At 45.8% G+C, this 25234-nt stretch overlaps 2 protein-coding genes across 2 annotated transcripts; both read left to right on the forward strand.

The window, feature by feature from the left end:
• Positions 1 to 3503: 3503 nt before the first annotated feature.
• Positions 3504 to 4403, forward strand: LOC311181606 (transmembrane epididymal protein 1-like; the record flags this gene model as incomplete). Its single annotated transcript, XM_084250052.1, has 1 exon — positions 3504 to 4403. The coding sequence occupies one exon, from the start codon at positions 3504 to 3506 to the stop codon at positions 4401 to 4403; it is 900 nt and encodes a 299-aa protein (XP_084106178.1).
• An 11913-nt stretch (positions 4404 to 16316) lies between these two features.
• On the forward strand, positions 16317 to 17222 carry TEDDM1 (transmembrane epididymal protein 1; the record flags this gene model as incomplete). Its single annotated transcript, XM_084250053.1, has 1 exon — positions 16317 to 17222. The coding sequence occupies one exon, from the start codon at positions 16317 to 16319 to the stop codon at positions 17220 to 17222; it is 906 nt and encodes a 301-aa protein (XP_084106179.1).
• Positions 17223 to 25234: the final 8012 nt, after the last annotated feature.

Below are 25234 nucleotides of genomic sequence, written 5' to 3' on the forward strand. Positions count from 1 at the left end.
GAGGACCACTCCTTCCTCCAGCAGCCTGTCTTAGCATTAGCAACCGCCCGAGACACACATTCAATCGGCCCTGCCACTCTACAACCCACACAAAACAGCACTAGCCATCCAGATCTGTCCCACAACTCTAACAAATAAAGGATTCTTTAAAGTTGGTAGAAAAACTTTTGAAAGGCTCTGACCCTAAAACCTTCTCTGACTTCTTGGCAGAGTTTTAGAGCATGTACTAAGGATGATTCTCACTAACATTTCCCATGAATGACTCCTGTCATTGAAATCTTCTAAATGGCATTTTCCAATTTTAAATAATTCTGTAATTAATGGATAGTGTGTGTGTGTGTGTGTATATACTGCACTTTTAACTATATTGCAAGCTTTGCAAGGACATGGTTATCTCACCATAATCAGTAAACTCATGCTGACAGATTCTTGAAGACTTTCTTGAAAATTCACTTTGGCATTTTCTCCAGACAAGTGGCAGAAGCTGAGTCAGGGGCTCCCTAAGAATGTAGGGGTCTAGGGGTCTTCGTGGCAGCCATGCCATGAAGGGGTTCCATGGGCTCCCTTGGTCAAGCTCAGTTGCCTTCATGAAACATCTTTCCAGGTAATCAGGGTCCACAGACTCTGGTGCTGTCTGCCAGGTCAGCTAATCATTCACCACCTTTGGCTTCCTCCACAGCTACCTGTGGGCAGTGTCTGGTTTCTGATGGACATTTCCTCACAAATTCCTCTCAGATTTCAAAGTCCTGAGACAGGATGTTCATGTTTTAATGAACAACCTGTAGCCTTGGTGCCTGGCCAAGGTGGAGGTGTGAACATCCCAGGTGGGACTTAAGAGGGATTCCTTGTCCTCAGATAGCCCACTTCCAACCTCACAATTGCTGTTGGGTCAGAGCTGCTGTTTTTTCACTTCCTCTGACCACTGGCTCACAGCTGCAAAGAATGACCAAGAGGTGGAGATAAATGTGGAGTCAGGAGGTGAATGGTACTTGTTTGTCCATCAATGCCCACTATCTCCTTTAGACCCACAGCTCTGAGTGCTGGAAATAACCTTATTAATGAGTAAAAAGAAACTTTTCTGACACCTGCATTCCATCCTAGGTAGAAATGGGCTACTCAGAAACATGCACTGGCTCTTTGTTGATTAAACACTTACTGGAACAACAGACTCTGCTTCATCACAGGCTGCTTCCCTTTCGGGGCAGCTCAATGATTTCCAGAGCAAAGACAAGAACAAGGAGTGTCCCAGAAGTTTCTCCTGTCTGGTTCACTCTTACAGTGGCACATTCTCCACTTCACTTTGTACCTTTACCCCCTGAACATTCAGTTCTTTGAAGTTTTCTGGGTGCTTTAACTTGTAGCTAAAAAGGAAAAAATGTGAGGTAATAAAATCTCTTCCTTCTATGCAACAGCCCTCATGTTTTCCTCCTTGCCTTTTCCCTCCTTTCTCTCTACCCTCCCTTCCCTTCCCCTCTCTACTGTACCTCCTCTTCCCTCCTCACCTTTGTCCTTCTCTGACAGGAAATGTAAAGTCCTGCTAATCTAGGGGAAATTAAGATGAATCCTGGTCTTTCAATTTTCAGTTTTTTTTTTTTTCCATTTCACAAACGTACTAAAGCTGGGGTTTGCTAAAGCTGGAGTTTGCTAAAGCTGGGGTTCCACAGGGGCATGCTAGCAGCAATTATCACAGGTTTGTAATTGCAGGTGCTTATTTTTCTCTCACTTTTTGCTTATGGATTTTTTTCCAAGGTTTTCTATATACCTCAGTTTTAAATTAGCTTGTGTAAATTAGCTGCTATAAAAAACAAATGTGAACATTTCTATTGCTTATAAAAAGTTTATTCTTGCCCACAATAATGTGAAATGAGTGTTCTTGAACAGTGTGTAGGCTTCCTAGAAAGAGTAATCCACGAAATCTTTACCTTCCGTCATGGGGTTCCTCCATCTCAACAGCATGATTTTAATAACTTGTGATAGTGTGCACAAAACAAAAGGAAATAAAAAGTAATTTGGAAGCATATGTAAGGGAGGATATTGTGGGTGAGATTAGAAGGTAACATGTATCAATTCTATTCATATTCCATAGGCTACAACTCTGTTACGAAGACACATCTAACTGCAAGGCAAGATGGGAAATGTAGTTTATCAGCATACACGGGAAGAAACAAAAACACATATGGAGAATTTCTAGCCAGTCTATAACCCGCCTCCATCAAAAAATAAAGTTGAAGTTAAAAATGGTATAAGGAAGCTTAGTTGCCCTGTACAGCAACCTTAAGCGATCCCTCCTACATTTCCCACTCAGATCTCCGTCCTCCCACTGACAAGATATGGCCACCATCCTCAAGAGCATGAACAGTGTAGATTTTTCTGATGTTAACTAGGCATAGGAAACAGAGATACTTGAATAGAGTGAAGACTCAGAAGCAGTGCTGTGACACGGGTGTAAATTCTCCTCCTCTCCTCTGGGGGCACTAGCAGAAAACAGCTATTGTCTCTTTGCCCCCAAAAGATTACTTGTAACTGGAGGACGAATGATTATGCAGAAGACTGTGATGCAGAAGACAGCATAGTTTGTGTTGAGTGATAAGCTTCCACTCCCCTCAGGAACTCTGACACCCTCCACCCCCACCCTGAGAAATTGCTCTTCCATGGAGGATCTTCTGCAATGAGCCCAGGACTATCTGTGTGCTTGGGGCATGCCTCATATTCCCTATACCTTGCTTGCCACAATCCCCTCTAAACAAAGAATTTTGCCTGGATATTGTCCCTCATGAGCAGCTGACTCTCACCTACATGTGTTGGACTACATACTTAGGACTACATGTATTGGATATGTAGTCAGTGATAATTAAGGAGAGAACAAGTTAATTCACATTAAATATTATGGGCTCACTGAGCTTCTGTCTCAACATATCTTCATTTCAATAACAAATTACACCTCACATTCCAAAATTGATCTCAAAGGGTGATTTTCAAGGTTCATCAACCACCCAGTAGAGAGAATGTTTATATTCTTCCTGAACATAAAGTTGTATGTTCAGGAAAAATGTACTTGTCTTTGATACCTGACCAAAGATATGAGGAAGGAGTCTTAAAGGATGCACAGGTGTATGCGAGGAACCCCTGCCTTTTTTGGATAAACGCCATGCTCTAGCCCCTCTCTACTGCTCCCCTGAGTAATGGCCGGAAGCAGGAGAAAGTTCACGAGGGCACACATTCTCACAGGTGCGTGGTTGAAAATATGCATCCTCTTTCTTTGGCAGTCATCTGCTAGTTCCCCATGTACTAGAAAGGAATGGAACAATGAGACTTGCCATACCCAAAGCGTAGGCTCCTGTCTAGAACTTTCCATTCTGTCAGAATGCAGTGGGCAGAGGTGGGTGATAAAAGTAGGTAGAAGATACCCCTCTTGGTGTACCCAAGAACTGAGAAGCCCTCAAGGGAGAAGAGAGCAGACTGAGCTTTGTTCTTCACTTCTTGGTCAGACAGAACTGCATTTCATGAAAAAATTCAATGGTCACTTCTACCCGGGGCTCTATCTTTTCTGCTATGGACTCTGTCAGGCAATGGTGGTCTTTCATGGCATGATGGTCAGGGACTCTCTCCTGTATCCTTCATGCCCTCCCAAGAATAAGGGAAGATGGGCCTGGCTGTGGAAAATATCCCATAGAGGTTTATTGAAGGTGGTGACTGGCTCCGTCTTAGCGGTGTATGTGGTCTTCTGCATTGATGATGGGATGGTGCTACTGAGCAAGGAGACACCACCAAGATTTATGTACCCCCAAGAGTGGCAGCACCTCACCATGTTCCTCCTCCTCACTCTCAATGGCTGTGCAGACATCGTAAGCAAGAACCTACTGCGTCAGAGGTGTGTGGTCCTAGAAAAAGCGAGTCAGGTCCTGAACTTCTACATGCTCCTGCTCCTGCTGGTGTCCCATAGCCAAGGCTCTGCGGAGGTGGAGCTGCAGGTGCACACGCTGCTCATCCTGGTGGTGTTCCTACTGATGCTCGTGCTGACTGCAGGGCTGTGGGCTCCCGAGACCTTTCACCTCTCACTCATCGAGAACTTTCTATTCCTGATGATGGGCTCCTGGCTGATGCAAGCCGGCTTCATTCTGTTTCGGCCGGTCTCTGGCTACCCGTGGCAGGATGATGACATCAGGGATGTCATGTTTGTCACCACCTTCTTCTGCTGGCATGTGGTGATCAACGCCCTGTGCCTGCTGGGCATCTATGGTGCCTCTTCCTTTTGGCATCATTGCTATAGACCCAGCTCGAAGCTGACAAGATCCCGAGATGCCCCATGTTCCATGAGTGCTGGAGGATCCCTCTATACGTTGCTGCAGCAGGTGGAGCTGCCAGAGAAGGATGAGCATGTGCCCATTCTTTCAAAGAGCTAGTGCTGAGACAGGGCCTAGGGTTCTTGGGGCATGGTCCACCCCGCCTTCCTCCCTGGGGGTTCTCTCCCACTAGGGCTTTGCACCCTCTTTGGTCCCGAGTGAAATTTATGGACAGGACGGTGCCTGTAGTTGCTGAGGAGAAAGGGAGTGAAGGACCTGGAAACCAGGCACTGACAGGTCTCTGTGGATAAGCAAGTGGGACAGTGACATGAATAATGGAAGAAAGAACCATGTTGGGAAGAGAAGCACAGAGGGAGACCATCGCAGGAATGAAGGCCATGCTGTCACCAGCTGCTTCTCTGGGCTTTTATGGAGAAATAAAGACTCCTCACAAATCAAAACTGCAGTGGTGGGTATTTCTGGGTGCCCAGAAAAATGACACTACCATGTTGAAAATAGCATAAGCAGATGTGGCACAATTCACTTATCCAATAACCAAGTTGAAATGCTAAGAATCTCATCTATTTTTTAATTAGGGTAGATTAGCACTGTTTCAAATTTTTCACAAAGAGCGAAAATTAGTGCTTTCATATCACAGATTTTTTTCAAGTCTCCTTAAATCAAATTTTCATTAACGTCACCATATTTCTCATTCCTGACCTCTAATTCAGACAAAACAAAGTACTTAGCTGCTTCTTTATTTACCACCAGCCCCACCACCAATTTACTAGCTCCTCTTGTGCCGCTGCCAAATAATACTCTGTAACTTAGAAAAAGTCTTCACCTGCACATTTTTACTCCAGAGAGTCAATTTATACCCAGTTTTAAATCTTCTGCATGACAGCATCCCCCAAGAACTTTTCCAGAAAATTCTCATTGTTTTCCTTTTATTTGAGACTCTTCAGTGACTGATGTGAATCTGCTGTTATGTTGCCAGTGCTGCTGCTTCATCAACCTCTGTCCTGTTCCCATGTTGTTTCCTGTGAGAGATTTTGCTCCACCAGCTAAAAGCAGGTTCCTTAAGAGTGGGAATTTTCCATATCCTAGATCCCTAGTTACCTAATTGGTTCTGCATATTCCAGAAGAATATAACATTGTTGTCTGCACAGCTGATGTTTAAGAAAGTCTTGGTTTGCTTCCAGAGTTTGCCTTTCCTCTCTCTTCTAAATGCAAAGTCCAGCTGCTCAGTGGACTCTCCTGGAGGCAGCGCTGTCCAAAATCTGAGCCATGTAAGCAGCAGGTCCACTCTCTTCCTGCTTCACCTGCAACATAAACTCCACTGTCCTATTTAAAATGGTCTCTCTGTGCATCATTTTTACTCTACCTATAAGGTATGCCCTGATGGCTTTCCAGAAGTTGCCATAATTAAGACCCCAGTGGGTTCATTTGCCCAAAGACTCAGGGCTGGTCAGCATGGGACAGGGACTTCAGTTGGTCCCTGTCTGAAGTCAGGCCTCTGCTTCTGTCATGTGGGCTCACTGGCTTTTCCGCAGAAATCCAGACAAGGAAATGAATAGACGGCAGGCACAAGGAGACCCTGTTGGTATAAGTATAACCGTGCTATTGTCCTCAGTCTTCCCAAGGGGTGTGGGCATGTATTACCGCTGTCTCTACCCCAGGCTTCCCTGGGTGGGGAGAGGCCGATGGGTCTGCACACCCCTGGCTGGGGCTTACCTGTCAGGGTGCAGGCCAGAGTGGAACTTAAGAAAAATTTCCCAAGCATGCCTAAGTGTTTCTAATCCTTCTTGTGCCTCTCATTTCTGGACTCTTTCCTATTATTTTTCTTCTACCTTTCTATTTTTTACTATCACCGTTTTTGAATATAATTGTGGTAAATGATGAAGAAATCCAGAAAACTCTGTCTCACTGCTCCTTCAAGTCCTATTTGCCCCATTCTGAACTGTTTCGTAAATCTCTGATAATAAATGAAATTCTCCCAGTATAATAACTCCTTCAACATATCTTCTGGATAACTTATCTGCCTTTACAGAATCCTATTTAAATTGAAGACACTCTGGATCAAAAAATTCTTAACATGATTTTAATGGAATTCAGCAAACCCATTTTAAATCATATCTGGAAAAAAATATAGAGAGAAGAACCTAAGTCAATTTTTCTAGAAGAAAAAAATGAGAACTATATTGCTCTACCAGTTTTTCATACACATTATAAATACTCAATAATTAGAATTGTGATGTAAGAAAAAGTCAGGACCAGAGGTCCCTAAATCCATAGTGTAATGTAATAAAGACTCTAGAAACAGGAATATGTAGTGTGAGTGTCAAATACAGCAGGTCCTTGAACAATGTTTGGTTAATCTTTGCCTATCATGTTGCTGAAAGAAAATCCCAACCAAAACGGAGCTAAACAATGTTGTTCAAAGACTGCTCTCCTTATGTCATTTCGTGTGAAATATTATTACTAATGTTATGTGAGGACTTACTGCCCATGTAAAGTTCGGCTCTTCAGTTAATATGAGAAATAAGTGGATCTCCATTTCTGCGGGGGGGGGGGGGGGGTGCGGGGAGAGGGCTGGGAAGAAACCCACACAACACAGAAACAAAGAATTATAGCCGGATTGAAAAATTAGACATGAATAATAAGACCATAAAAGTTGCTTGACGGGAATAAAGGGAGATATTTTATAACAGGAGACACAAAAAGCTTTCTTGAGGAAGGAAAACAACACTGAAAAATTAGACTTTCGATTTAGACTTCCTATAACTAAAAGACACAAGGAAAAAAGAAAGGGACACTATGAAGAATATTTTAAACATATGTAACAGACCAAAAAAATGCTGCTGAGAATCTATAGACATGTTTAAATATGAACAGACAACCAAATAAAAAGGAAGTCAACGACAAAAAATTGGCAGAGAATAAAAATGGCTGTCTCAGAGATGAACAAATTATGCTAAAAAGCATAAGAAAAATGTGCTAATCTAACCAAATTCAAGAAAAAACTAATTTAAATAAATAAATTTAAATAAAGTAGGACTTTTTTAAAATCACCATCAGGTTGTCAAAAATTGTCAAATATATAAAGAAATTATATTATCCATTGCCAGTAAAGATTTAGGGAATTATAAGCTGTAGGCAGCTCTGCAAACTGGTCTATGTTGAAGTGAGTTTGGTAGTGTGTGAAAATATAAAGGTATATATATATTTTAAAAGATTTATTTATGCTATGCATACAAGAGCTGGGGTACAGGCCAGAGGTGTGGGGGGTTAAAGGATTCACCGGAGACAGTGGGGAACAGAATAGGCAGACTGAATGAAATGCACTGCTGGGGGGAGCAGAGGGCGAGTCAGGAGAGGTCTGCTGTGCCATGCGGGTAGCTCCCTGGCCGGGGATCGAACTTGTGCTGCAGTGGCTGTGGATAGCTTCAAAGGTTGTGTCTTAACCCTTTTTGCCATCAGGGAAGCCCATTAGTACATATATTCTTCAAGCAAACAGTCCCCACTGCTTGCAGTGGACTTTTGTTATGTGAACTTAACCACATCTGTACCCCTTTCCAATATGTTGATCAGTTTCCATATTGTTTGGCCTGCCTTCTCTGGTCTGCCTTGGAGCTAGGTAGAATATAGGCATGTAACCAATTAGACTTCAATTCAGGCGTGAGCAATGTCAGGAAACTGACTGTGCATGCAGTTTCTATTCTGTGGCACAATCTGTGGCAAAGATGACAACCTCACCTCTGTTCTTCACTGTCCAGCCACTTTGCCCTCATGGTCTGGGCCCGCAGAGGTCTCAACCTTATAAGCCCATTTCAGCTGTGAAGTTCTGGGAATTGTTTTTTCATACTTAACCTGGAACCCCTTTCCCTAGCCTGCCTTCTGATTCTGTGAGCTGACAGACAAGACTCCATTGTGACTAGAAAGGGAATTTATTAAAATACTCTTTATAAAATAAATAGTATTAGTGGGCCTCCCCTGGTGGTGCAGCGGTTGAGCGCTGGGCTGCGAAGCTGCCTGCAGCCTCTGCAGTGACGGTTTGATCCCCGGCCGCCAGCGAGGGTTCCATGGCATGCAGACCTCTCCTGCGGCACCCGCTGCTCCCCTCAGCAGTGTATTTCGTCAGTCTGCCTGTTCTGTTCCCCTCTCTGGCTCTGGTGAATCCTCTCACCCTCCCATGCTTCTGACTGTACCCAGTGCTTGTATAAATAAATAAAATAAATCTTAAAAATAAATAAATAAATAAATAAATAAATAAATAGTATTAGTAACAAGATGCTATTAAACAAGATGCTAGAATTACTCACACATCCACACAAAGAGCATGTACAAAAATAGTTACAGACACATTGTTTCCATAGGAAACTAAAAAATCAATATTCACCTGATAGAGGAGTAATTATTGAATTATAGAATACTATGCAGGAGTTAAAACAAGCAAACGAAAATTATCTGTATGTCTTGACAAGAATGATCTCCAGGATGAACTGAAAAAAGCTAAATGTAAAACATACAGGATGAATGACCTAGGTTTTGGAGACAGGTGTGTTCTTGTTAACTTCAGGAGCTCCTATGTTTCCTCCTCACACCTGTTAAGACTGGTCAGGCCTACAGAGCAATTAGAAGAGAGTGTGATGAATCACCTCACTCAACACACCCTAAAGCAAATTCTATTTCCGTGTAAATAATGATTCATTTGAATTTTAACCTATAACTAATGCGGCCATATAATTTATCATTCAAACATGGGCACCTGAGAGTGAAAATGGCAAAATTAATTCTTGCACTTGGACAACAGGTGAAAATCAAACTCCTCCAGGGGCCTCCCTGGTGGCACAGCGGTTGAGCGCCGCGCTGCGAAGCTGTCTGCAGCAGCCTCTGCAGCGCCGGTTCAATTCCCCACCGGCCAGGGAGAACCCCACATGGTGCAGCAGACCTCTCCTGCCTCGCCTGCTGCTCCCCCCAGCAGTGTCCTTGGTCTGTCTGCCTGTTCTGCTCCCAGCTCTGGCTCTGGTGAATTCTCTCACCCTCCCGCACTTGTGACCTGTACCCCAGTTCTTATATAAAATAAATAAAATATTTAAAAAAAAAATCAAACTCCTCCAGACAATCAGGATTTAGGGGTACCCTACAAAGAGGTGTGCCGTCTATATTCAGTTTGCCCCTCCAAATCCGTCATTTGCCTCCTCCCTATTCTCTCCCCCAGGAGACAGAGGTGGTCTGCTGAACACCACTGAATTCTCTTATCCTCTGGCTTGTAGAGGGCTTGGTCAATGAGGAGCCCCAGCAGAAGAATGAACAAAATGCGCTTAGCACTTTTGCTCTCTTACCTCTGGGCTTAGCTCAAGCTGATAGTACCGTGGCACCACCCATATTGTTTTCCCAGGCTGCCATATAAATGACCACAACTTTGTTGTCTTGAACACAATGGAAATTTACTCTCACAGTTCTGGGTGCCAAAAGTCAAAAATCAACATGTGGGCAATACTGCTGCATCCTTCTTGAGGTTCTCCAGGACAATCTATCCCATGCTCTCCTGGTTTCTGATGACTACTGGCCATCTTTGGCTTTCTTGGCTTATAGATACATCATTATAAGTGAAAAAAGATCCAGAGCCTGAGATGAGAATCACAGCCTGGGCCAGTATCTCTAGAAGACTAAAACAGGTGGCTTTTTGGAGAAGGTTTACCCAGTCGTGGTCAGTGACCAGAAACAATGTACTCATTAAGATGTGGCCCTGTTTCTGGAAGCCTGCTTCCAAAAAGAAGAGAATCTGAGGATAACAGGAAGCTTCAGGACTTTCAAGTCCTTGTGCTCTCTGTGTGTCATCATCAGTCGCCTTTGTGAACTAAGTTTCTTGGGCCCCAGAAACAGTGACCTTGGACTTTGTTTCTGACTGTTCTAGACTTTGAGATGCTGAAGGCAGAGGAGGGGTTGGATAGAAGTTATAAACTTCATCCTTCAGGTAACTTGTAACAGCAAAGTTGACAGATGGGTTGAATTTACTTGAGTTCCCACTGGCTTTTTGGGGGGCTTGGTAGACTGTATATTATTCAATGTGTATTAATTAATTAAAACAGATAAATGCTAGGGACTCCCTGGTGGTGCAGCGGTTGAGTACTGGGTTGCGAAGCTGCCCGCAGCCTCTGCAGCGCTGGTTCCATCCCCGGCCGCCAGGCGAGGGTCCCACATGGCGCGCAGACCTCTCCTGCCGCCTGCTGCTCCCCTCAGCAGTGTACTTCGTCAGTCTGCCTGTTCTGTTCCCCGCTCTGGCTCTGGTGAGTTCTCTCACCCTCCCGCACTTCTGACTGTACCCAGTGCTTGTATAAATAAATAAATAAATCTTTTTAAAAAACAATATGTTAAGACAGATAAATGCTGAATCTTATTGACTTAACTTGACAAGAGGTTATTCCTCCACACACATCAAGTCAACAGCCAGCACTCCTAGCTACTAGGCCTTATCCCTGGTCTCTCAGAAGCCAGACTCCTCCCATCTTGTCTGTTTTCCTCCTCTGGGGCCTCTCAGTCCTCTGTATTCAACCATCAGTTATGGAAAAAACAGAGGGTGGGGAATAGGAGGGAGGTTGCTATGAACCATGCCTTGAGGCATTGTAACTTCTACACTTTCCACTGCCCAAGTGTGGTCACTGAAAGGCTAGGCAGTGTGGTGCTGGGCATCCTGGCAATACCCAGCACCACTCTCCATTGTAGGAGAGAAGCGAGAGACTTTAGTGGTCAAAGATCTGTGGCTACGCAGAGAATTTTGAAATACAGAGTCCCCAAATTGCAGAATTCAGAATCCTGAACAAAAGGGAGCAAAGGTTAACTTCTAGTTAGTGGATAGAGATTCTGATTGAGAAGATAAATGATCTATGGAAAAGCAGACCTGGGGTACTTGAGCCCCTCCATCATGGCTATGAGTTCAGAGTGTAGTCATAAGGCAAAAATGAGTATGACAGGTGAGCCTATGTTTTCTCTTGCCAAAGCTTTCAGAAGAAAAGGAAATTTGCAGGGCCTCCCTGGTAGCCTAGAGGTTAAGTCTCAGTGTGGTCACCTCTGCAGCCTGTGTTCAATCCCAGCCAGGGAGCTAATCCACATGGTACAGCAGACCTCTCCTGTCTAGCTCGCTGCTCCCCTCAGCAGTATATTTCAGTCAATTCACCTGTTCTACCCTCTACCCTGTCTCTGGTGAATCCTCTCATCTCCCCCACCTCTGATCTACACCCCAGTTCCTGTATGCATAAATAAATAAAAACAAATCTTAAAAAAAAAGGAAATTTGCAATTGGAAATTTGATAGTTGAAAAGTACTACAAATCAATTCTATAAACTGTGAAGCCTAAGTTATCATTATAGAATGAGGTATAAAGCTCAGAGAAAATTTTGAAGAGAAAAATTATGAGCTGATATGCCAGGAAAAATAAAATACATATGTCCTTTAAATTAAGAAATTAGAGTGCTATTTTCTATCTCTTTCGAGCCTTGTTTTGTAAGTCAGTGACAATCCCCAAGGCTTAGTTCCCCTTGCTTGAAATAAGATTAAAGTTAGGTACCAGAACAGATGGGCCATCTTTGGCCTGTAACAATTTTCATGGTCCACTCTGTATGTCTTGCCCAATCCCCAGTTTTCTTCCTGTGGTCTATTTCTCCCATACACCCAGGTGAGTTGCAATCCATTTTTTTAAAAGATTTATTTTTATTTATTTATGCATACAAGAACTGGGGTATAGGCCAAAAGTGTGGGGGTGAGAGGATTCATCAGAGACAGAGTGGGGTGTAGAACAGGTGAATCTACTGAAATATACTGCTGAGGGGAGCAGCAGGCTGCGCCATATGGGTCAGCTCCCTGGCCAGGGATCAAACTCATGCCACAGTGGCTGGTGATAGCTTGATAGCTTGAGACTTTAACTCCTGAACCACCAGGGAAGCCCATACAATCCATTTTTGATGATGATGGTCATGATGATGATTATAATGATGATGTTGATACTGACTGTCCCAAGCAGAAAGGAGATCAATTAAAAGATCCTTTAAGAAAGCACCACACTAAAACCCCTTAGCCATTAAGAGTTTAGAGTCTGGCTCTCTAAATGCCTTTTCTAATCAAACTTCTACTTCCTCCATGAACTGCTATTTTCTCTAAAACGTTAAAACCCATATTTCACGCAACATGTTACCCTACACTGTAAATCTCTCCATCCAAAATGGGCGCCCCTGACAAGAGGCCACTGAGTGCTTGTCATTTGGCATGTTTGAATTGAGATGTGCTGCAGGTGTATAATATGTGCTGGAGTTTGAAGACTTAGTATAACATAAGGGACCTAAAATATTTCATTTATTATTTTTATAATCATTACAAGTTGAAATAGTATTTTCAGTTTACTGGATTGAATATAGTATCATGATGAATTTCACTGTTTATGCTTTTTAAAGTTGCAGTTAAAAAATTTTAAATTACATATGTATTGTTTGATTTCAATGGATAGAAAACTTGAATGTGTGTGTGCAGGTGTGAGTGTGTATATAGTGGCACATGCCTTCAACTCAAACGCAAGCTCTTTGAGAGTAAGAATTAACACATACTTCTCTATGAGTTCTGTTATACTTAGTAGAATTCACAGCAGTGTGTAAATTCATGTTGACTAAATTCTTGAAGGCTTTTTCGAAGACTCACTTTGGCATTTTTTCCAGACAAGTTGCAGCGGATGAGCCGGGGGCTCCTTTTGAATGTGGGCTATATTTTGGGGGTGCAGGTCTGAGAGGAGTGTCATCATGGAGCAGCCATGCTATGAAGGGGTTCCATAGACTCCCATGTTCAAGCTCAGTTGCTTTCATGAAACATCTTTCCAGGTACTCGGGGTCCACAGACTCTGGCGCTGTCCGCCAGGTCGGCTAATCATTCACCACCTTTGGCTTCCTCCGCAGCTACCTGTGGGCGGTGTCTGGTTTCTGAAGGACATTTCCTCTCTTCAAAGTCCTGAGACCAGGATGTTCATGTTTTAATGAACAACATACGGCTTTGGTGCCTGGTCCAATGGGGTCCTGAAGATTGCAGGTGGGGCCCTAAGAGGAGCTACTTGACCTCACATGTCCTATTTCCGACCTCATCACTGCGGTTGGTCCGCTCTGCTGTTCTTTCTCCTGCTCTGACCACTTGCTCAGAGCTGCCAGGAACAGCCCAGGAGAGGAGCATAGAGGTTAGGAAAGCTCTGCTGCCCCCCTCGTTACTTGGACCCACCCTCAGAGAATGAGGGGAATATTAGCATGACCAAAGCAGCTCCCTTTGAGGCCTGTGGATACTTAGAGCACAAATGGACCTCATGTTTCTCCCAGAGCAGAGCCAAAAACCAAGAAAAGTCCCTCAGCTCCTCTCCGCTCTGATCCATGTCACAAGTATCACTCCAATTTCCCCTTTGAATCCCTTCCCTCTGAGCACGAAGCTCCATGGTGCTCTCCAAGTGTTCCAATATCACACACACACGCACAAGAGCTAAACATGCTCACTTCTGTGCAATAATATTCATGCTTTTAATTTTCATTTTCACAGAAAATTAAGTGTTCCACTCACGTTTTTTCAGACAAGTAGTATGACTTCCAGAAAATCAAAGGAGAACTGGAACGAGAATCCAGATTTCTGACTTCCAGCCAAAGCATTTTTCACCTCTTTATGCTGGTTTGTTTATGTTTTAATGAACAACATGTAGCTTTGGTGCCTGGTCTTTCTATAACTCAGTGATGATGATGTCACTTCCAGATTATGGGATTGCCAATGACGTCTAATTTTTTTTTGTGCTTATCTATTTTAGCTTATTTCCTACAATGATTATGTGTGGAAAAATCTAAAATTAAAATTTTAATTAAGCAAAGCAGATGGCTTTCAGAAAGCAGAATTAAGCTTTGTTTTTCTAACTTACATCCACATAAAATCTCCACCCCATCAGATCTCTCAGTTGCAAGAAGCAATGTGAGTTATTGTCATCCACAAGGCCAGAGAGATTTGATTTTTCTGGTGTTACAGTGAACTTGAGAAAGGAGTTATTTTTGCGGAGCAGCGCTGTCACCTGGTGTAACGCCTTCTCCCCACTGGGGGCGCTATCAGCAAGCATTTACTGCCACTGCGCACAGAATTGCTTTACTGGGGAACAGATGATATGCGGAAGACCTCCTCACAACAGCATGCTTCATGATGAGGAATGAACCGCCTCTCCCCTCAGTACACCCAGAAAAACTCCTATTCCAAATACCCCCCTGCAATGAACCCAGGACCATGCTCAGGCCGTGCCTTGCAGTTTTTGCATTTTGCTCCTTGCCAGGCCTGTGTTATACAGTCGGCTATTACCTGATACTTGGAGCTCTGTCCTCTGAGTTGCATTAGACTAGCCAAGTGTCAGATAAATGAGGCTGATGCACTACTCCACATTAAACTACAAGTGGCCAAAACCAGCTCACAAAAGTCACTCCCCTCAGCTGTATCTGTGTTTTAAGGCCTACACCTTCATCCCTTGTATCAGGGGTGGCTCATGAAATTCATTTTTAAATAAAATTGTTAAATAAAAATGATTTTTAAATAAAAAATTAGACCTTATACATGTGTAGTAATGAAGTCTGTGAAGGCTGCTGCCTCCTAGCTTTGCTCAGGGGCAAGGCAACTTCTGGTCAATATGGCAGCACTGAGGACTAATTGTTAAGGCCGGTGCCCTTCACACTGAGTGAATCTCAGGGATCTGTCAGGCTGTTGGCTGTTCAAGGCTGAGGAAGTGATCCAGTGGGCCAGTCACAGAGTGCAGGAGGTGCAGTGCACCTGGCACCCCACACTTTGAGAGTGTGCTTAGGATGCTGCTTCATTTTCCCCTTCAGATTCTCATGCAAATTTCCTTGTAACCAACCCAGCCTGGAACAAACAGGTGAGGGGATTCTGGAAAAATGGCTCAAGCTTAGGTAGGTTGACACACTACAAAACCAGAGGCCCTAAAATCAAAAGGTAGCTTTTTGGATCTATGTATCACCCAGCAGAGATGCTAAAGTGGGTGGAGTGGCTGGTGGCAACATGGGGGTCAGAAGGGCAGATAAAGGGAGACTTCTTGGTGATTTCCAGAATGTGTCTATAGAACAAAAAATCTGGCAGACTGACTGAAGTACCCTGTTCTTATATAAATAAATAAATCTTTAAAACAACAACAATGAATAGAAAATCTGTATCAGTGCTAAGCACATAGTATATAGTAATATAGTCAAAAGTTTGTAAATATGTGTCCATATAGAAAATGTTACAATTAATTCAAAGTTATTATTGAGCAGTACTGAAGGGCACCAAGGGTCTCTGAGTGCCAGGATTTCTCTGGATACCAAGGCAGCTCTTTTTTTTTTTTTAAGATTTATTTATTTATTTATACAAGCACTGGGTACAGTCAGAAGCACGGGAGGGTGAGAGAATTCACCAGAGCCGGAGCGGAGAGCAGAGCAGGCAGACTGATGAAGTACACTGCTGAAGGGAGCAGCGGGCTGCAGGAGAGGTCTGCGCGCCATGTGGGACCCTCGCCCGGCTGCCGGGAATCGAAAGGGCACTGCAGAGGCTGCAGACAGCTTCGCAACCCAGCGCTCACCGGGGAGGCCCCCAAGGCAGCTCTTCGCCCCATCCCAGGTTGCTTTCCTCCTTCTCTGAGCACTCTTGAGGACAAAGGAAAGGAAGCCATGAGAGAAAGGGACAAATATGACCAGAAGCACCTCAAGGGCCCTACAGGAGAACCCCTAAAAGCATATTCACTAGCTTCCTTCTTTGGCAGAACCAGTGAGTTCCCGCTGTACCAGGATGGAGTGGAACAATGAGGCTTTACTCCCTCAAAGGTGTAGGCTTGTTTGAAGAAATATTTCCTCTCTGTGGGAGAGCAGTGGGTGGGGTGAGACAATAAAACCAGTGGAAGGCAGTTCTTTCTAAGGTCCAGATCTTGAGTGGACCTCAGAGTGGACGTGGCTGAGTTTCCCTCTTCCACCCTCCATTGGCCAGATCTGTGGTTCAATGGGAACTTTCATTGGTCATGTGTACCCAGGGTTGTTCCTAGTGACCTATGGACTCTATCAGGCCGTGGTGGTCTCCAGAGCTGTGATATTCAATGACTCCCTCCTGTATCCATCATGCCCCCCCAGGAACAAGGGAAGATGGAGCTGGCTGTGGAAAACATCCTACAGAGGTTTGCTGAAGGTGGTGACTGGCTCCATCTTGATAGCTTACGAGATCAGCTGTGTTAAAGGAGGACTGGTGCTGATGAACAGAGATCTGCCACCAAGATTTATGTACCCCAAGCAGTGGCAGCACCTCACCATGTTCCTCCTCCTCACCCTCAATGGCTGTGCAGATGTTGTAAGCAAGAACCTGCTGTCTCAGAGGTGTGTGGTCCTAGAAAAAGCGACTCAGGCCCTGGGCTTCTACGTGCTTCTGCTCCTGCTGGTGACGCACAGCCAGGGCTCTGCCGGGGTAGAGCTGCAGGTGCACGCGCTGCTCATCCTGGTGGTGTTCCTGCTGATGCTCGTGCTGACTGCAGGGCTGTGGGCTCCCGAGACCTCTCTCCTCTCATTCATCGAGACCTTTCTGTTCCTGATGATGGGCTCCTGGCTGATGCAGGCTGGCTTCATTCTGTTTCGGCCGGTCTCCGGCTACCCATGGCAGGACGATGACATCAGTGACATCATGTTTGTCACCACCTTCTTCTGCTGGCACGTGGTGATCAATGCCCTGTGCCTGCTGGGCATTTATGGTGGCTCTTCCTTTTGGCATCGTTGCTACAGACCCAGCTTGAAGCTGACAAGATCCCGAGACGCCCCATATTCCATGAGAGACGGAGGACCTCTCTATAAGTTGCTGCAGCAGGTGGAGCCACCAGAGAAGGATGAGCAGACACCCATCCTTTCAAAGAGCTCGCGCTGAGACAGGGCCTAGGGTGCTTGGGGCACGGTCCACCCCGCCTTCCTCCCTGGGGGTTCTCTCCCACCAGGGCTTTGCACCCTCTTTGGTCCTGAGTGAAGGCAATGGCCGTGATGGAGAGCAGTTGGTCTTCATCAGCTGATGCATGTCCTGTCCCTGTACCTGAGGTGATGAGAGAGGGGCATAAAAGGGGGGGGGGGTCTGATGGGCTCGACAGGGGGAGTAGGAAAGTGTGGGAGAATGCAGTGGAATGCAGGCCTTTGATGGGGAAGAGAGCAGGGCCCACTGGTCGTGCTGTCACCAGTTGCTTCCTCCAGCCATGCCTCCTGGTCGTCATTTCCCTGAAGGAATAAAGATTTTTCACAATTCTATAGGAATCATTCAAGTCTCATCCTGATAAAGAAAAGTGAGTATACTTCTCTTTGCTTTCCAAAGTGGCATCACCATACAGAGTGGCATAAACAGAATATATAATTCATTCACACAGGTTAAAAGAATGTTCTTTTTTGCCTCCTTTCCTCCCCTCAATTTTTTTTTTTTAAAGATTTACTTATTTATTTATACAAGCACTGGGTACAGTCAGAAGCGCAGGAGGGTGAGAAAATTCACCAGAGCCAGAGCGGGGAGCACAACAGGCAGAAGGACCGAAGTACACTGCTGAGGGGAGCAGCGGGCGGCAGGAGAGGTCTGCGCGCCATGTGGGACCCTCCTCTGGTGGCCGGGGAGCAGCCGGGGATCGAACTGGCTCCGCAGAGGCCACGGGCAGCTTCGCAACCCAGTGCTCAAACGCTGCGCCACCGGGGAGGCCCCTCCCCTCAATTTTTAAGGATTGGCTGGCTTCACTTCAAATTCAAATTAATAAAGTAAGACCCTATTAATGCTTAATACAGTCACATTTCAAATTTGCATAATTCAAATTTTCATAGAATTCAAATGCTTAACTGTATTTTTTACTCCTATTCTAGCCAATGCTTACCAATTTCACCATTATCACGCATAGTCTTATAATTTACTGGATAATCTCCTTGGAGCTTTGCAAATTTTACTGCCCAGAAACCCACAGAAAGCTGTCCGACAATCACATTTTTACATTACTTGGTACCAGCCTAAAAAACTGGCTTTACTCCTCACCCGACTGAGCAGCCCCTAGAGAGTTAGCCTCTGACTAATTCCTTTGTTCTGGAACTCGTAGGCACTTATACTGAACTGGTCTGGTTAATTTGCCCCTACAGCAGCTACACTTTGCTTTGCCTGTTTCTGAAATAGTTTCTCTTGGGAAGATTTGCCCTCAGCACCTAAGGTGTAGACTCCTGAAGGATAAGGACATAATTTTAGGACAAATTACATCATTTCCTATGTATCCTCCAACTATGGCGCATAGGTGAGACTTAATAAAGGTTTATTTGCTTCCAGAATCTCTCCTTACCCCATCTCTGCTAAGAGTGTTGCCAGATAGGAACAAGGGTCTGTAAAGTACTGGAAGACACCCAGAGCCCCAAGCCTGATCACCAGCTTGGTTATAAGCCCTCTCTCTCTTCCTCATTCTTGGGATAACAAAATCCACTACCTGTTTCTGAATTGCTTGTGGTGTTATTTTATTTTAATCCTCACAAGCATTTCTAGAAGAAACTTTCAGAAAACCGAGACTCAGCCAGTTGACATGCCTAGGTCTTACAGCTTGAAAGAGACAAGACAGAAATTCAAGTACAGGTGGGTTGACTCAAGCCAGCACTGGGTCCCCTGGCAAGGACTGTGCTCTGGCAATGGAAAAGGGAGTGGTCCTCAAAATAAAAGTGTGCACACAATTAAAAAGAAAAAAAAAGGTCAGCCGGGACATTCAGCTGAAGCAAGCAGCACTGGGTAAATACTCCAGACCCCTCAAGGGTATGTTTAGGTCACGCATTCTGTCCACCACCCCCTCCCAGCCTCCACTTGGAGGGGGCTACACTCTGGTAAATGTTCAGTTTCTGACTGTCTTAAATTTCTGGGCTCAGATCCAAGTGAGAGCTAAGGAAAAGACCTTTTTGTGACCAAGTCTCCCAACTTTGCCATATCCACTTAACTCTTGGTTCCTAGGCTCTTCGCAAGTACAAGGGGGGTAGCCAGGGGTAAGGGGGGAATCCTTTTCTCTTTACCTCTCTTACACATTGATGGGGCATGATGCTAAAGGACAAACACTCTTACCTGCCCATTTCTAGTCATTTGAGGTTGAATTTTATAATGGTTAAAAAAAAAACCTGGTAATCAGTTGATTTCCTGAACATAATATCACCAAAACATCCAAGGAAACAAACTTGTCAGTAACTACTATAGATATAGAGGGCCTCAACCACGTTGATGACTCCCTTTGAACAGCAGTCAAGAAAAAAAAAAATTAAGCGTTGGGGAAGAAGCTTGTAATTCTCCCAAAATTCCACCAGAGGGCAATAGGTTCCCACCACCCCAGCCAAACCTCGCACTAATCCGGTAAACAAGTCTCCTGAGAATGGTTTAAAAGAAGTGGGGGAAGGGAAAGGAGGCCCGGAAAAATACAGAACCAGCCTAAGTATTGCCCAAGCATCCAGAAAATACCCCAGGGCTGTTTGTTTCCCGTTAAAATTTGGCAAGTGACAGTGATATAAACAGGGATCCAAATCAGCTAATGGGATGGGGTGAGGGAGGAGGAACTAAGGATTCACTTGAAGATTTCTGTGGGAAAAGGACCAACTGAAAGACACACTCTGACCCCAATAATTTGTTTCACCACAATGGTAAATATCCTAAATGTTGTAATAAGCTTCAGCAATTTTCTAATCAATCTAAAGAACAAAGATAGGGCCATACCTAGAGAATAAAAAAACAGAATGTACATATGGAAATCTCAGACTCACGAAACAATGGAAGTAAGAACAGATTATTCCATGCACGCTGTGATCTCCAAAGATCCCTTTAAAGGAAAGCTGCCTTAAAGCATGTTTTCCTGGTAAGCTGTTGACAAAGAATATATGGAATGTTTGCTCTATGTGAGGCCCTGGGGAAGCCACAGTGCAGCATTCAGGGCAACTGGTGGGTCTCTGCACTCTGGGAGGACAGAGGGATTCAGGTTTGAGAGGGGTGGCCCACGAATGCAGCGTCCATATTCTGGGGAGACAAGAAAGGGAAACAGATTAAGGCTCTCAGGGAGTTAGCTTTGAAAGCACTATGTGATTGCAGCCGGCAGCTACAAGTTGTCCAGGCTGCAGCTTCCTCCTCTCCTGGAATGATTTGAAGATCTAATTCTAGAATAATTCTCCCTGTTGTTAGCTAAGAAGAATTTAATTCTTCCCAACTCATCAAGCAATTTCCTGTAAGAGACAAGATTTGCAGTAGGGCTCAAACAGACCGAAGCCTTCAGTCATAAGGGAGAGTTGGGGAAATGGCTTCTCCCTATATAGTCTCATGGTTTTAAGGGGATTCAAAAATTCAAGTCAGGCTAAAGCATCAGCGCTGACACTTAAACTTCTCATTTCCTAATCTGAGTTTGCGAGTATCAAACAACCAGAAAGGATATGAAGAGTAATTCCTCTCTGCTAAGATAGGTGCTGAATTAATGCAAAACTTGGTTTTTCCTTCTTTAATGGTATAGATTGAAATCTGAAAGCCTGGCCAACTGCAGCTTGTCTCCAAAATTTGGTTTAAGAATAATGACACCAACCTCCAGGGCTTTTTCTTTTCTTACTTTTACTTTTTGCTTTTTTTTTTTTTTTTTTGCATGTATTTGTTTGTTTGTTTGTTTATTTATACAAGCACTGGGCACAGTCAGAAGCTCTGGAGGGTGAGAGAATTCACCAGAGCCAGAGCGGGGAGCAGAGCAGGCAGAAGGACCTGAGTACACTGCTGAGGGGAGCAGCGGGCGGCAGGAGAGGTCCGGGCGCCATGCAGGGACCCTCCTCCCGTGGCCGGGGAGCAGCCGGGGATCGAACCTGCGCTGCAAAGGCCGCGGGCAGCCTCGCAACTCAGCGCTCAACCGTTGCGCCACCGGGGAGGCCCTTCTTACTTTTACTTTTAAGAACTATATTATGGTCTATTCTTTTGAAAAGAACTGGTGCTGTTTTTAAAATAATAGTTTACAATTCGGGTTGGGTTTAACAGGGTGTTCTTCAAGACTAGGTCTCAGTGATGTTCCTTTGACCGCATGTAAGATTTTTAAGAATCACTCAAATACAGATAAAATTCCATTTCCCAATCTGCATGTTGAGGCTGAAGATTTGGGACTGTCGGGGTGGGGGTGGAGGGTCATCTTCTCCCAAATCCTGGTCTTGCAAGCAGCCTCACTGCTCTGAGAAGTCACTCTCAGATCACTAGATTAAGGGCTTCCGACCCACACAGTGAGAATGGGTCCTTGAAAAGAGAGAGAAAGCAACTGAGAGGCTCACAGGTAAAGCTTGCCCAGGACCAGCCCTTAATTTTAGGCAGCCACACTCAAGAAATGCTTTTAGACCTCGTCATTTCTACAGATTTGGCAGCAAATCTTTACCTGTAGCATTGCTATCCCACTCCACCCACCCCTTGGACATAGCTACTCCACGCTGGGAGAGAAAAGCCTGACTTCAAAGTGCACTTAGTAGAACCCCCTGTGGGCTTTGATACTGCATGTACCCAGAGACAGAAGAGTTCATGGGTTCAAGCATTCTGATGCTCTTTTTATGGAGGGGGTGGAAAATGAGGTGGGTGGCAATTTAGAGAAGAGGGAGAAAGATAACAAAGGGCAGCAAACACAGCAAAGTCAAACTGGATCAAACAGGCCATTCTACTTTCAACTTCTCTGAAAGCACACTCTGGTTTCTGGGGGCAAACCAGTTAGTTACGCGATTTTTTTTTTTTTTTCTACTTTTTCTTTCCTCATATTCTATGTTTTCCTGATCAGTCCTCACTGGGTCTCTGGTTCGGGGGGTTTTCAGTAAGTGTGGAGCCGACTCAGGACAAGGCCTTTTGCTCTTAAGTCTTAGAGGTCATGAATTTCAGTGCTAACTCTCACAAGGTGTGCGCCTGGTCACAGGGACGGATCAAAGCAACCCATCCCCATTCTTGGAACAGCAGCTCAAAGCACAGTCTCTCTTGATGGTGCCGCTGTCATTTGTGTGGTCAACAAACACCATTTACTGAACATTCACCCTGGACCCTATGGGAGGGACAAAGTAGAATAAGCTGTCCAAGGAACTTGAGATGCCTAGCAAGGGAGGCAGGCACTCGCATGGCAAAGTCTAGTGCCATAAGTTTTAAGAACTGCCTTTGTGACTCCCTTGTCTATTTACTGTTATGGCTACCCTCTGCCCTCAGCTAGTGATGACTGCAGAAGGCTCTGGTTTAATTTAGGCAGTTTGGCATATGGAAATTAACATCTTTTAAAAGAAGAGCATCACCCTTCCCCTCCTCATTTAAATGAACCATTTAAATTCAAGACTTGACAGAAAGACATGGAATAAACTAACACCAGGTTTGAGCCTGCTTTCATAATGAACTACCAGTGATGCATTATACTCAATTAGAAAGTTGTACTTAATGGGTTGTTAGGGGGAAGGAAATAATCCAGCCTCTTCTGATTATCTTGGCCCATAATTAGTCACTGTTTGTAGACCTTTATTACGTTCCAGGTACTATCCTAATCTTCTTCGCATATGCATCATAATTGACCTCTGCAAATACAAAGTAGCTGTTACCCCAACTTTGTGGCAAAGAAGCTGAGGTTTCATATTGTTATACGGCAGCCCCAATATAAAACGGGTTGCCTGGCTGTGGGTCCTCACCTGGCTGCTTAACTCCACCCTCAGGTTCCAGCAACCTTCCCTTTGGTGGTGACAGGATTTGTCTTTCCCAATGTCCTGATGGCTTTGGTCTGGAGTGGGGGTGGAGTCCACAAAGCCTGCATGAAATTAGCTCAGGACATCCTTTCCCCCTAACAACATGGTTAAGGAACTAAGCCAACACAAAGCTGGTAAGAGGTGAAGCTCAAATTTGAACCTCTGTCTGACGTGATGCCCAGTCTTTAACCATCACATCAGAATGCCTTAAAGCACGGCACCAAACTTCCATGGAATCCCTTATATTTGCAAGGTTCCTTACCCAATCTAAAATGTCACCTTGTCTGAAACCTATCTAAAACCAACTCAAATGCTGCCTCTGTCATTTGACAGCACCACAAGTGCTACACACTCTTAAAGGGAAGAGAGGTTGACCAAAGTAGTCAAGTTGTGTGTATGTGGCCACAGAACATTGTTTTTCCATATTTGTGGTACAAGAAATAACCAGAAGAACAAACTTCTTACTTTCTCTTCCAGAAGCACTGGAAGCATGACTTTTTGGTCTTCCAACAGAAAAAAACCTTAGGCTCAAATACTAGGGCTCCTGAAAAATGCCATAAATTTTAGGCAATAAAAACAGAATGATTGAGTAACAGCTCTGGGAATAATGAAAATACCCTTTGTGTGGTGCGTGTGTGTATATACACATAATTACTGGACACCTGTTGACAAGCATCCATTTCAAGATTGCATTCACACGCACATTTTCTCAACCACAGCAATGCTGGGCGTAGCAAGGGGTATATATTCTCATTATCCAGATTAAAAAGGCGCAAATGAAATCCTTGATAAGCAAAAACAGGGAAATTTGCTTAAGGAATTGTTTTTTGTTTTTTTTTTAACCTACCCTGGTCTTCAGAGGGGGCTTTCAAAGGCCTGCTTTTCTTTCAGCTGCCCTTGGCGAACAGTGTGCACAAAGAATTTCAAATCTAGTAGGTACTCAAGGTTCTCCATTTGCAGAAGAGGAAAGCGCCCAGAGCGTCTGAGAGACTTGTCTCAGGTATGGAATCAGATAGGTCCCCGGGCTGTGTTTTCCACCAAGACCTCCCTGTGGAAAGCTCGAACACTGCGCGTGGACGCCAAATGTGAACTCTCGGACTTCAGTTCACTTCCCCAAAACACTGAGCCAGTAAGGGCTCCTCCAAGTCTCCCTGGGGCAAGCCCGCGCGGCCCGGCCAGTGCTTCCCTCTCAAACTCGGAGCGGGAGCCGGGAAGAGGGGTGGGGGACCGGGGTTCTCCAACAAGAAAAGGCAAAATGATGTCGCAGTGGGCGCTGGTGGGTCTACCGCACGGCCTCGCCAAGATGCCTCTCCCGCAAACCTACCCAGCCCCAAAGCAGGAGGGCGTTTTGCCGGGGCCTAGGGTCAGGGCTAGGGGCTGCGGAGACCGCCCCAGGCGGCAGGCGGCCCGGGCAGGCGGGGTCCTTCGCAGCCCAGCGCGCCCTCCGCCCGCCGCCCCGCGGCCCTTCCTCCCAGCCCTTCCCCCACACGCCCCCTCCCCCACGGCCCTTTCCTTTTCTTTCTTTCCCTCCCCAGCCCGCTCGCCCCCACCCCGGCGCCCGCCCGGCTGCTCGCCCAATGGCCGCGGTGCCCCGGCGCGCATCAGCTGATCCTCCCGGCTCTCCGGCCTCCGGGAGCCAATCAGGGCGCCGGGGGCGGCCCGGGCCGCCGATAAAGGGCGCGGGGCGGCGGGCAGCCCTGCAGAGCCTAGAATGGGAGAAGGGTGGGTCGCCTGAGTAGTGCCGCCGGCCCCTCTCCGCTCCTCTCGGCGCCTCGCCCTCCGGCCTGCCTGCCCAGCCGCTCGCTCGCCGCCCAGGTAAGCGCCCACCAGCTCGCTGGGCGCGGGCGCGGCTCCTGGGTGACGGGGCCTGCAGCGCGGCCCGGCCCTGGCCCGCCTCTCTCCTCACTCTCCGCCGGGCCTCCGCGCGCATCGCCGCGGGTGGCTCCCGGCGCTCGCGCCTGGGGACTTGGGGCGCGCGCGTCACTCGACTGCTGGAGGGCGGGGAGTTGTTTTGATCTTCCCGGGGCTCCGGGCGGCCCAGAGCGCCGCCCCTTGGAGGCCGCTCGGCCGGTGGGGCAGTGCTGCGGCTGCCCGGGCTCCGCGCGTCTTTGCGCGCGGTGGATGGAGCAGTTGGATCCCGGGCAGGAGTCTGGAGCCCTGCTCCTCCTCGACCGTGGCTCTTGTCGGCTTCGGGGG

This window comes from Talpa europaea (genome assembly GCF_964194135.1).
Source record: "Talpa europaea genome assembly, chromosome: 12".
Lineage (NCBI taxonomy): Eukaryota > Metazoa > Chordata > Mammalia > Eulipotyphla > Talpidae > Talpa > Talpa europaea.